Below are 12,728 nucleotides of genomic sequence, written 5' to 3'. Positions count from 1 at the left end.
CAGTCATCCAGATCATTGTAGTCAAAGGAGCTTGCAAAGAAAAGCGTCTGGACTTCTTTAAGTTGCTTGAAGACGTTTCACCTCTCAGCCGAGAAGCTTCTTCAGTTCTAAGGTCAAATGGTGGAGAGTCCCAGATTTAAACCCAGTGGGAGTTTCCCCCCACAGAGGGACAAAAGGACCCCCTGATGATCCTCTAATCGCCTGAGCCAAGGTGTCCCCAGACGCCTTAACGCCCACTCACATCCTGGGCCATCTGACCTCAGGAAATCGCATGATAAGGTGGGGCCAGGTTTCACAATGAGCTCATCCGAAACCCCGGGTGATTGGGACCCACACCCAGTTTCACACCTTGGCTCAGGCGATTAGAGGATCATCAGGGGGTCCTTTTGTCCCTCTTTGGGGGGAAACTCCCACTGGGTTTAAATCTGGGACTCTCCACCATTTGACCTTAGAACTGAAGAAGCTTCTCGGATGAGAGGTGAAACGTCTTCAAGCAACTTAAAGAAGTCCAGATGCTTTTCTTTGCAAACTCCTTTGTCTCTTTGGTTTGTTTGCTTTCAATACACTTTTTGCTTTATTTTTTCTTCTTTAACTTCTCAGTTATGTATCTGATACACACTGAAACATCCATCAAAATGCTGCATGTACCACAGCAACTTTATTAAGTGGATGCATCACATTTTGCTTTCTCTTCCTACGTTGCTACACACAGGCTGCATGTTTACAAGGTGAAGTAGTTTGTAGTAACTCCCCTGGATGAACGCTGCACTCCAACTAAGCTGTTCGATTTATCCAGACAATTCCTTTTTCAATCTTCGAGACCCCACAGAGATTCCCCAACAGAAGAGTTCTTGTATAAAGACGTACTGATTCTCCCTCAGCTGCCCCTCGTTGGGCTGAGCCGCCCTGCTGCTTCCTGGGAGAAAGCACATGCCTCAAACCCGTGCCTCCACCGAATGATTTGGGTTTGTTGATTACTCTCACTGGGGCTGTTTGTTTTTGAGCGGCTAATTTGCACTGTTCTCGGTAGATTGTGTTGATTTTACCGAAACAAACCTGCTGCATCTTTGTTTATAGGTTAGCGCATTGTTAGCAGATCACCCGCAGAAGTTTCCACTCCTATCGACGCACTTTTGCAATCGAAGCGTCACGCTAACTTAAATCTGGCCCTAGACTTTAGTTTGACATGTTGTGAAAGAAACTCAGTCATGAAAATTACCAAACCCACTGCAAGACAATCTAAAATAATTGAAACTTCATGTAGATTTTATCTTAGGAATGTCAAGTCGCAACTGTGCCAAAATGAAATCTTCAAAAATCATCCGATCCACAGAATCCTCTTCGGTTCTTAACCGGGGCAGATCAGCGTGAGCGCACAGGTCGCACCTGCATTTACCTGAGCGGTGTTACTAATGTTTTCTACACTCTATATTTGCACCAAAGGGGACAAAGAAATAGACCCCAGTAGATGTTTGCAACAACACGTTGTCCTCAACATCTGTTCCCCTGCCCTTTCCCACCTCCCACACGTCCATCGTTCTTTCTGTTTCTCCTCTCTCTGATTGTTAGACGGCGACTTTGCATCCAAAAGCAGCTTGAAGTCACAGAAGATGAGAAAGAGATGTCTGTGCAGTTTAGCTAAAGTTTTATGTGTGCAATAAACATATAAGAGGCGGACTGCAGACAAAGAAACTGCACGAACAAAGGAAAGGATGGGGTGGAAAGTTGGGACAGAGAGAGAAAGGAGTCGAGAGGTGTAGAGGGAAAAAAGGAAAAGCGAGAGATAATAAGAGCGGAGTGAATGAAAGCCAGCCTGCAGCGCAGACAGACTAACAGCTGAGCTGGAGGGTCACTGAGTTCCTACAGAGCAGAACAGAGCAGACTACAGAGGGAAGGAGGAGGAGGAGGGGGTGTTGATAAACAAAGTCGTCTTTTTGGATGGAACTTCCTCAGCTCCAGTGAAACCAGTCTGCAGCACTTTTATTAAAGCAGCTTACTGGGGGGTAAGTGGCAGCGGAGGGGAAGCTGAAAAATAAAATCTTTTGGCACAGAACTGAGCTACAACTATTAAACAACAAGCTGGATATCCTGAGCAGATTTTTCTCCTCTCTGCCCTCGCCACAGTGGAAGTGCATCCAAAATAAACCCACTGGGACTCAGTGGGATCCATGTAAGCTGCACTATGTTACCACCCGGGTTTCTTTTGTCTACATTCTTCTACAGACAAAACCCACAGCAGTTTGTTACTTTGTTTTCATCAATGAGCTTTATGCTCACTGACAGGTTAAGCATGTTATTTAGAGGCTCCATTAGGTTGACAAACATTAATGTTAAACCACATGGTTACTATTCGTTGCTGAGCAGTTTGATTGGTTCCTGTGGTTCAAAAAACCTCCTTGCGATCGCTTTGGTTGCTCTCAGATTGCCGTAGTTGCTGATAGCGTGAAGCTTGGTGAAACGTAAACCAGGAACAAAGACTGTTTGTCTGTTTACCACGAAGCAAACATGTTCCACCGTTTACGGCTTGCTTCGCACTCACCTACAACTACTTACTGAATCGTTGGCGTGCGTTTGCAGATGAGTCGGTGCCGTCTATGCAAACTAAAGGCGACCGACGTGCGACCATCAAAGCAAAAACCAATGAGCGACATACAGCGGTCCCTCGCTATCACGCGGTTCACCTTTCACAGATTTTTTTTGTGCAATTTTGCATGCTTTATTTTTAACAGCGCATTGTGTTCTGTGTCCTGATTGGCTGCAGACCGTTGTCAATCAATCTCCTCCGTGCTGTGTCAGAATGCATTCAGCTTGTCAAATTTACATAAATCTTCGATTGTTAGCAGCGTGACTCTGAAGTGCTGCACTGTACGTTTGTAGGTTTTTTCCCCAACAAACACAACGATGCAGACGAAACGTTTTGCACCGTCAAACGCAGCTGCAGTTGCACCCAAAGGCAGAGGAAGATGCTAAAGGAAGGTAGAAGTTACCGTATTTTCCGGATTATAAGGCGCATTAAGCGAAACAAAACAGTCAGATAAGTCAAACATTACTCAACTCATTCATCTTGCTTCCTCTACTTCTGTCATTGATTCATTGAATTCTCTGGCAGCTGCTCTGTTCGATGCCCTGGACCTGAAAACAGGGTTTGATCTTTGCCTTCATTCTATAATTCTGGACTTATTTTTCTACAAAGGTTTGAACTTTGAGAGTTTAAACACGAGATAAAGTGTGAAAATGTTCGTGCCTGTCTGAGAAAAGTGTATAAAGTGTGTAGTGAGGGGTTTGACAGCCTTAAAACAAATAGAATATTTTCAACTCCGTAACATCAATCGCCTCCGCCCTTTCCTCACTCCTCATGCCACTGCCATTCTCGTCCATAATCTTGTTATCTCTCGACTTGATTACTGTAACTCACTATTATTTGGCCTTACACAAAAATCCATCAACAAGCTCCAACGTGTCCAGAATTCTGCTGCCCGTATTATTACTAGGACTTCCTCCACCCACCACATCTCCCCAATCCTGAAGCAGCTTCACTGGCTCCCGGTTAAATTTCGCATCCATTTTAAAATAATCCTTTATACACTTAAGGCTCTTCATTCTCTCTCTCCACCAGACCTCTCCGATTTAGTACAGATGAACTTCCCATCCCGGTGCCTCAGATCTTCATCTTCTCTCTCTGTTCCTTCCGCTCGTCTGATTACAATGGGGGGCGGGGCTTTTAGTTGCTCCGCCCCTCGACTTTGGAATTCCTTACCCCCTGACCTCAGAAACATTACTTCATTCCCTCTTTTTAAGTCCACCCTCAAAACTCATCTGTTTAAAATTGCCTATGTTTAAACCTCTGCATGTTCTTAACTTTTATCTGTTATTTTTATTATTGTGTATATTTTCAGTTTTTGTGTTTTTATCTGTTGTACAGTGTCCTTGGGTGCTTTGAAAGGCGCTATTTTTAAATAAAATGTATTATTATTATTATTATTATTATAATAATTGTAAAAAAATTAAGTTGGCTACTTCGCGGATTTCAGCTATCGTTATTTTAAGAACGTAACACCTGCGATAAATGAGGGACCGCTGTATGCTTACATTTCTCCTTAACAACCAGTGGTTGCCAGGCAGTTGCCGACTCGTCTCGATGCTTGTGCGACCGAGCGTTACGAGGATTACTGTAAGAACGTCGGGGGGTTTGCATGCCAAAGAAGCCGATAGAAGAGCTTTGTGTAAAAATGTTACATGGTGACACGTCTGAACCCCTAACGAGGGATTTAAAGGGGCTGAGGAGCGTTCAGTGCACAAAATGCACAAAATGACACAGCAATCAAAATTCAAAAAGGATAATAATCCTAATAATGTTTTTAAGTGGTTTAGATTACGAGAGCATTAGTAAGAGGAAGGCTGCTGAGCAGCTGACTGTGATGACTTGCAGCTTTTAGTGTGTATACTACTTAATGGCGGCCGTCCAGACCCTTGAAAGTGACTATAAACAACATTATCTTAGATGAAAACAATTTTATGTTGAGTCATTTTGAGCCGTCTCCTCACTTCTAATGGCCGATATTTTGGCTGAAGGCAAACACGTGCGACTCACCTTACACTCTCCGTTTACACACACGTCCAGAGAGTCGTCTCGGCACGGTGTGCCATCCACCACAGCCGGAGAGCGCTCGGTGTAGAAGTTGTATCCTTCTGCGAGGCAGTTGAGAGAGCAGGGCTTCACCCCGCCTGGACATCCAAACAGATCAGTTTATTAGTGAGATGATATTGGAGGACATTTTCAAATAAATCCCCCAAACTGGTGATTCTGACTGCAGAATAACAGGAGCTAAATAGGCCTCCTGTGGGCTTTTTCTCCCATCTTACCTACTGATAGTACAAATGCTCCTGTGATTTAGCCACTCTGACACAACTCTAACCAGTGTGAATGTGGGATAATATGGAAATGAGGGTAAAAGCATCGTATCCTGACAGGGCTGCAGACAGAACAGGCAGACTGAGAGAGAAAAGAGTATAACCAAAGTACAAGCAGCTGAATCTAATTACATCTCTGCTTTTGTGGCACATACAGACACAAAACTAGCTCAATGAATGCATATAAACACACACGCATCTACATGCTTCCTGCTGAGGGACCTCTTAACGAATCTGAGCGAGATTTCTGTTGGGAATCGACATTAGCATCCACAGCAATTACATGGAAAAGCCAATCAGCTGAAGTAACGCGTTATATGGGACGTTTCTTAAAGTATTGATGCTGTAAAATGAATTTTGGGGGCAAAACAGAGCGATAAACACAAATGTGTACATGTGTGTGTAATATTTATTATGCAAACATACCAACATACTTAAATCCAAGTATGTCGTGCATGCACACGCACACACAGCATTGCTAAAGGTCTTCTCCTGCCAGGTGGCATATACTGTATCATTCATTAATCTGTGCACTTTGCCAGCTGCTCCACTATTTGAGTGACTGTCGACATCAGCTTGGCGTGCGTTTGTTTGTGCTGGCAGCGCTAAAGCAGGTACAGCGCCGGGCCGCAGAGAGAGAGCGAGAGAGAGTTTGTGCTGGCAGAGCTCGCAGACAATAAAGCGGTCCGACCGCGGAAAACTACAATTCCCATGGTGCCTCGCTTTGGCAGGGCAATCACAGCAATCACTGCAGCAGCAGGGTGTGTGTGTGTTATAACCTGCAGGGTTTTGGTGTATGGAGTGTGAAAGTGGAATGTGAAGGCTGTTGGAGCGAGAACAGTAACGGAGAGCAGCTCGACAAAATGCTTATATGGCGAGAGGCTTTTTAACGAACTGTCCTTGGCTGTCTGCGCCGAGAGAGAAAGGCTGCCTCTGTTCTCCGTGTCGGAAACAGAACTCGGAGACGGCTTGCATTATGGCGAGCTGAATAAAGCAAGAGGAAGGGAGTCGTCTACGGGGGGGGCAATGACAGAGAAAGATAAGGGAAAGTGAAGCAGTCGCCACCGAGCGTGACGTTGTAAGGAAAAGGCTAAAATGAGCATTTGAGGACGGAGGAGTGATCTGGCCTCGGCGCAGGGCAGAGACGATGGCAACGCTCCTATTTTAACAGCTGCAAGGGATTTCCATTGTAAAATCAGCTGACTTGATGAAAGGAGCACTTGTTGCCTGGAGTTGGAATCGGATGGCTGACCGTCTCTGTAACCCATTATGTTACTGGAGGGCCAGATTAAAGGCAGTTATGTCGCTGAAACTATTTATCTTTCACGTCCAGGTTCAGCGTCTAGTGCTCATCAGGAGCGAGGAATTCCTGCAAGGCATTGTGGGATGCATGGCTCTCTGCAGCCAGCATCTGCAGGCCAGACAGGGGCGAGTCTGCAGCAGCAGAAGCTTCGACTCACGTTTTGCTCTCTCTCCACACATGCGTGCACGCGACAGTCTTTACCCTCGTCTCCTCTCTTGGCTCGCGTCCTTCTCACCTTCATCTCACCTGTACTGCCCTTTTATTCTATCCTAACATCACGATTCTACGCGCTCAAGACACAAACCGCGGTCCAACTGTTTAAGCAATGAAACAAGGAGAGCAGGACTGACATCTCATGGAAAACTTTTTAAAGGTAAACATGATTTTAACGAGCTTATAATCACTCAGCAGATATTGCACGTAACCCATATGATTCAGCTTATCCAGTAATCACTGTGTTCTTGCTGTTCAACACAGGAGAGCATTGTGTAAACATGTGACTGGACTGATATTTTAGGTAAGTAGTGGAGTAAAGAAGTAACTGAATTATGATGCGACCGTAACCTTGGATTTTACTTTAATCTATGTTGAATGCATTTTTATTTTATTTCTATAGCACCAAATCACAATGGCTCTGGCCTCGACGTGCTTTGTGAAGTAGACACAATAACACAGAGAAAACCCAACAGTCAGATGCCGCCCCCCCTTTGAGCAAGCACTCGGCGACAGTGGGAAGGAAGAACTCTGTGCTAAAAGGAAGAAACCTCTGGCAGAACCAGGTTAGGGAGGGACTGGTTGGGGGTGAGGGAAGGAAAACAGGACAACAGACAAGCTGTGGAAGAGAGACAGAGATTAAGAACTAATAGATCAGGGGTGTCCAACTCCAGGCCTCGGTGTCCTGCAGGGTTTAGATCTCACCCTGGGTCAGCACACCTGAATCACATGATTCAATTCAATTCAATTTTATTTATATAGCGCCAAATCACAACAAAAGTCGCCTCAAGGCGCTTCGTAGATACAGAGAAAAACCCAACAATCATATGACCCCCTATGAGCAGCACTTTGGCGACAGTGGGAAGGAAAAACTCCCTTTTAACAGGAAGAAACCTCCAGCAGAACCATGAACCATAAACCAACCATAGTTTCCTTAACTAACTTGTCTCATTCTGCCCCCACTCCTCCCCTCTTGTCCCTGAAGCCTTTTCTTTTTCCCACCCTCCTTCCTTTGCCTTCAGTTCCATTTCAAAAAAGAGAAAACTTGAGTTCATTACCAGGCCTCTGGAGAACTTCAAGACATGTTGAGGAGGTCATTTATCCATTTAAATCAGCTGTGTTGGATCAAGGACACATCTAAACCCTGGAGGACACCGGCCCTCGAGGTCTGGAGTTCAACACCCCTGATACGAGCGAGCTCGAGAGACTCAGTTAATGGAAAATGGACTGGTTCTTATGTACTACTGCTACCTGAGCACTAGTCTAATTGCTTTATACAGCCTCATTCATTCAAGCACTTTTTTCTATGCCTTTTCTGCATAGGTGCTTTCTGTCTAACATTCACACTCTGATGGATCCATCAGAGAAAACGTGGGGTTAGTGTCTTGCCCAGAGATATCTGCTAACCTTCTGATTAGTGGATATGTTCATTATTTTACCTGCAAACCACCACTGACTAACCTGGTCTGGTCACACCTGATGGTCTGTGAAACGTCTGCTAGTTCACATTAAACTCGTGCACGCACACAAACCCAAGAGAGACGAGCACTACTCACTCACCTCCTCTGTAAGGCTTCCAGGTGTAAAACTTTCCCCGAAAGGGGATGCTATCGAAGTTGGAACACTGAATCTCTCGGAAGTCCCGAGAGCCTGCGGGGCAGTCCTGTAACATACACGTGTGCACGCAGTTTTATACGTGCAAGCAGAGGGCTATGCAGCGACCACATAAAACACATTCATTCCAACCATATTCCTCTTCTTGATTATAGTGGTTTGACTAGTTGATGAGAGCAATAATGATGATGAAGAGCCGTAATACTCACATCTATATTGCAGGACCTGAAGCGTTTTCTCTCTCCTAGGCAATATTTCCCACCAATAGTTGGCCTGCAGTGAGACAAAGAGATCCGACGTCCATCACACACAGCACTGACTTTTAGCATTTCCAGCCTTTGTGTTTAAATTCACCGTCACGCTTTCTTTTTAAAAACTGCGTTATTGTTTTTTCACAAACAGAGCTGCCGTCTGCCATTTTCACATGACTTGGTGTTAAACCGTAAACAAATTCAAAGAGAACGAAGCCAAAACAAAGATGCAAAATGACGCTTAAAACGACACAGGAGAGTGTCGGGCTCAGATTCGGGTCAATCCATTTTCAGTTTAATCAGTTCATCTGGCATCTGCGCTTCAAAAGGTCATGTTGTGATCATCCCCACTCCGCTGCTGCCTGCAAGAACGTCTTGGATTAAATGACAGGACTGATGTTTTCAGCGTGTTTGAGTTTGAAGAAGCAGCATTTAATGGCTCATTTACTTCTGCCCTATGGCTTTGGATTTAATGTAACCAGTACTGAATAAATACCAGTTTGGAAAACTAAAAACATATAATGAAAAGATCCTATTGCAATTCAAGCATCAATTACCAGGCTTCCATTTGCATACATGGGTTTGCTGGCTGTGTCCATCTAATGTCCATATAATCTGGAGATCCTCTGGACTGAAACAACAGCTCTTATAATATATGAATACTTACCATCTCATATGGTCATTTAACTGCAACCACAGAAGCTCCGCCCACCTGCTATGCAAGCTTTCCTTTTATGAGGGGCAGCCAATGAGAAGCTACAAGGCTTATTACTGAGGATGAACCAAGACGCCACCCGGAGTAAGTAAGTAAGATAAATATGGTTCATCTTCTGAATCACACTGAGCTGCTTTAGTAAATAATAAAAACATGCAGGACATGTTGGCTAAGGTCAGGTGAGCTAAATCCGTACCTGGGGCTGTCGCAGTGTCTGACAGAAGAGGAGACGCCACCTCCACATGTCCTGCTGCACTCCTCCCAGGGAGACCACAGACCCCAGCCTCCATCCACACCCTGTGGGCGAGTCCCGTACGCTACGCACACCCTCTTGTAGCACCACTGCACAGTTGCAGATACGTGTAAGTACAGCAATTATCATATATAGTTATATTTGATTTATTTATATAGCACATTTAAGTACAACAGGAGCGTTGACCAAAGTGCTGTACAAGAATACAACATACCTAATAAAATAACTTAGAGTATTGATAGCAAACACCAAATATGAATGAACAAATAACTCTCATGCTGTATTAAAAGCCAGTAAATAAAAATGTGTTTTAAGATAAGATTTAAAAAGATTGACAGCAGGAGCCTGTCTGATGTGTGGGGGTAAATTATTCCACAGCTTAGGCGCTACGACTGCAAACGCTCGATCGCCTCTATGAGCCTCGACCTTGGTAAAAGCAAAAGATCACTTGATCTAAGAGATCTAAGGGGGTATAAGGCTGCAAGAGGTCAGAGAAATACCCGGGAGCCTGTCCATTCAGGGCTTTGTAAGGCAACAATAACATTTTAAAATTCATTCTGAAGCGGACAGGATATGTACAGCAACATCAGGCCTCAGCATATATGTTCTAATCTCAAAGAGAAAACAAAAGAAACACACGTGACTCACAAACCTACCAACGCATGTTTACTAGGGGTGCAACATACACAAAATTCACGGTTCAGTTCGATACTTTGGTGTCACAGTTCAATATTTTTTCGATAGAAAAATATGTTCATGCTTTTTTAATTTGTCATTTATTAAAATTATAAATATATATTTTAACTCAAACGTACAGTTTTTAAATTTAATGTTGCTGAAACAACAAAGGGATAAAATAATAAATCTATCTGATCAAGAAATCACTCATCTTTGGAAAAGAGAGTTTATTACAGAGGAATGTCTCTTTCCAAAATAAAAGCTATACTATACGCTTCTTCTGGGCTATATTCTCAGCAGCATATTAAACATATCAGGTCCCCATAAGGAGAATCATGTGCTAACGGCTGTCTAAATGACTCGGGTAAAGTTTGTAGCATGCGTGCTTGTTGTTTTTGTCTGCTTCCACTTGTCTTTGCACTAGGATGATGTCAGAGTAAATGTGCAGTCATATTCATTGTGTTCCCACTAGTGCTGTCAGCGTTAATCTGAAATGACGTTAACGCCACAACACGGCAAATCTCCGTTAACGAGCTACCGTGGATCATCCTGTGCGTTAACGAGCTAACTGCGCTAACACACCCATGTAATTGAGCATTGCTGGCACATCCGACATACTGTTTTACTTTTGTCCATGACGCGCTTACCTTCAGGGTCACACGTCACATGAAGACCAAAATAGTTCCAAAGGCCAGATCTGAACGAGGGTGGGGGAGGTTCAATTTGCCATGTTGCAACGAGCTTAGCTTCTGTCTTGCTAGCTTGTGTTGCGCTCAGTGGATCTGCACTCGACAGTGCAGCCTAGGCGGAGTAGTCGAACACAGATCCACTGAGCTCTCAACACAGACAGCATCGTCAGAAGAAAAGTTGATAAAATAAATTAAAAGTTTTGTATTGTTCGATACATATGCTTACGGAACCGAAAGCACTGTATCAAACGGTTCAATATCGATAAGAGTATCGTTGCACCCCTAATGTTTACTGAGATGATATTTTTCCCTTTTTTTTAAATTTGTAATCGCACAGATATTTTCCTTTCATTAAAACAAATTAACAGCCTGATGACATGCTGCATCTTTATTCACGTGAACACTCGGCTCTCACTTGCAGCCATATTTGGACTTTTGCTTTACTGCTTTACGCCCTAATTAAAACAAAAGCGCATTATTACCCCTTTCTCTATGGTGTTGGTCTGACAGATGGTTCCCTCTGCAGCGGGAATGCTGGTTGTGATACAACGGTTGCTCTTACTCATGCACCAAAGTTCACTGCAGACCTCCTGTGTGTGTGAATGAAAGAGAGTAAAAAGAAAAAAAACATTTGAGACGGCGAGACATGCGATAAAAGAAAACAAAGCATAAAGCGAGACAACCTCTTTGCGTATGATCAAAACCCAGACGTGAGAGCAGATGTGTGTCTTGTTCACCTTCCTCTCTTCTCCCTCTGTAGCAGTGCCTCCAACACCTGGCGGTGGTGTTTTACTGTGTACACGTGCTCTGACGCGTAGTATCAATAATAATGAGTCTATAAAGCAGTTTGCTGTTCCAGATGTCCGCTCACTCTGAACCCGTAAAACTTGACTGTGCAATAAAGTGGATGCAACATAAAGTGGATGCTATTAAGTGAAGGTACGACGTTTCACATCACAGATTTGTAAGGAGGGAGTGAGCAGTGAGATAATAACAGCTGAAAGGCGCCTGCGATTGGACGCACGGTGAAAGAAAGTGAGGCTCGTTTTTTAAACAACACCAGTCCACAAGGATTAGCTGACTGTAAAGGCTGGCAGAGGGAGAAAGTGTGTGTGAGTGTTATGGTGGGCACCACATGTGGGATGTGGAGATGTTTTGCTCTACAGATGGTCACTGGTTTTTGTTCTCAGATTCTGGATACTCGTCTCTCGGTCTTGTTATTCTGCTGTTTAAGGTTCTGGTTTTTGTGTTTGTTGGATTTTGAGAGTTCCCGTTGTGCTTTCCTGCACTCGTTGACTCTGGGTCTCGGTTTGACGCTGTTTGTTTATACCAGCGGTCCCCAACCCTCGGGCCTCGGACCGGTACCGGTCCGTGAGTCGTTTGGTACCGGGCCGCGAGAGTTGAGGCTCAGGTGTGAAATATATGGTTTTCAGGGTTTTTATCGGTTTTCAGCGTTATTTTGTTATCGTTTTTATCGTTTACTCGGTTTTCCTGGGTCTTTTCACTTATGTTATGAATAAATCTTCTTTTTTTCGGTACTGGTACTGGTTTTATTTTGTTGTATTTATCGCGACACCTTAAAGGCCGGTCCATGAAAATATTGTCGGGCATAAACCGGTCCGTGGCGCAAAAAAGGTTGGTGACCGCTGGTTCATACGATGCACTGGTTTTAGTTTGTCTTGGTTTATTATAGCTGACTGTATTAATAATGGTTTCCCGTGTATTTGTTTACGCTCCGGCCCCTCTGCGTTCCCCTGCTAAGTGCTAGTGTTCATACCTGTCTTTGGGATTGTCCTGTTTTATTTGTCTTCAGTTCTGCTTCCTGTCCGTCTCCCCTAATTCACCTGATTGTTTTCACCTGTAGTTTTCCTGCATACAGGCTGGTGTTCACCACAGGTGCTAACCTGTTTATTTCTCCAAAAGTTGATTCTGTTCATCTGGACGTAGCGTTTTGTGGGAGAAACGTTTCGTCTTCAGTCTCAGCTGACTGCAGGTTTCAATCTTATAAACAGCACATTTGCATAATGACTGAAACCAGCCCACTGAAGGAACAATGGGCTGGAGGTCAGTTCCTTAATCTTAATTATGCAAAACCTGTTTA

At 44.0% G+C, this 12,728-nt stretch overlaps 1 protein-coding gene across 2 annotated transcripts in view; it reads right to left on the bottom strand.

Annotated features, from left to right (window-relative positions):
• adamts10 (ADAM metallopeptidase with thrombospondin type 1 motif, 10) overlaps positions 1 to 12,728 on the bottom strand; it is a 55,843-nt gene that overhangs the window by 13,647 nt on the left and 29,468 nt on the right. For both annotated transcript variants that reach the window (XM_087830665.1, XM_087830666.1), the window contains 5 exons: positions 11,110 to 11,217; positions 9,204 to 9,349; positions 8,251 to 8,314; positions 7,988 to 8,090; positions 4,592 to 4,725 (listed from right to left, as the gene is read on the bottom strand). In XM_087830665.1, coding sequence (XP_087686791.1) covers positions 4,592 to 4,725; positions 7,988 to 8,090; positions 8,251 to 8,314; positions 9,204 to 9,349; positions 11,110 to 11,217 — 555 coding nt within the window. The remainder of the gene's footprint in view (positions 1 to 4,591; positions 4,726 to 7,987; positions 8,091 to 8,250; positions 8,315 to 9,203; positions 9,350 to 11,109; positions 11,218 to 12,728) is intronic.

Source organism: Neolamprologus brichardi, chromosome 17 (genome assembly GCF_056152115.1).
Source record: "Neolamprologus brichardi isolate AB-2024 chromosome 17, ASM5615211v1, whole genome shotgun sequence".
Taxonomy (NCBI): domain Eukaryota; kingdom Metazoa; phylum Chordata; class Actinopteri; order Cichliformes; family Cichlidae; genus Neolamprologus; species Neolamprologus brichardi.
The sequence above is the reverse complement of the archived record's forward strand: the minus strand, read 5'-3'. Positions and strand labels throughout refer to the sequence as shown.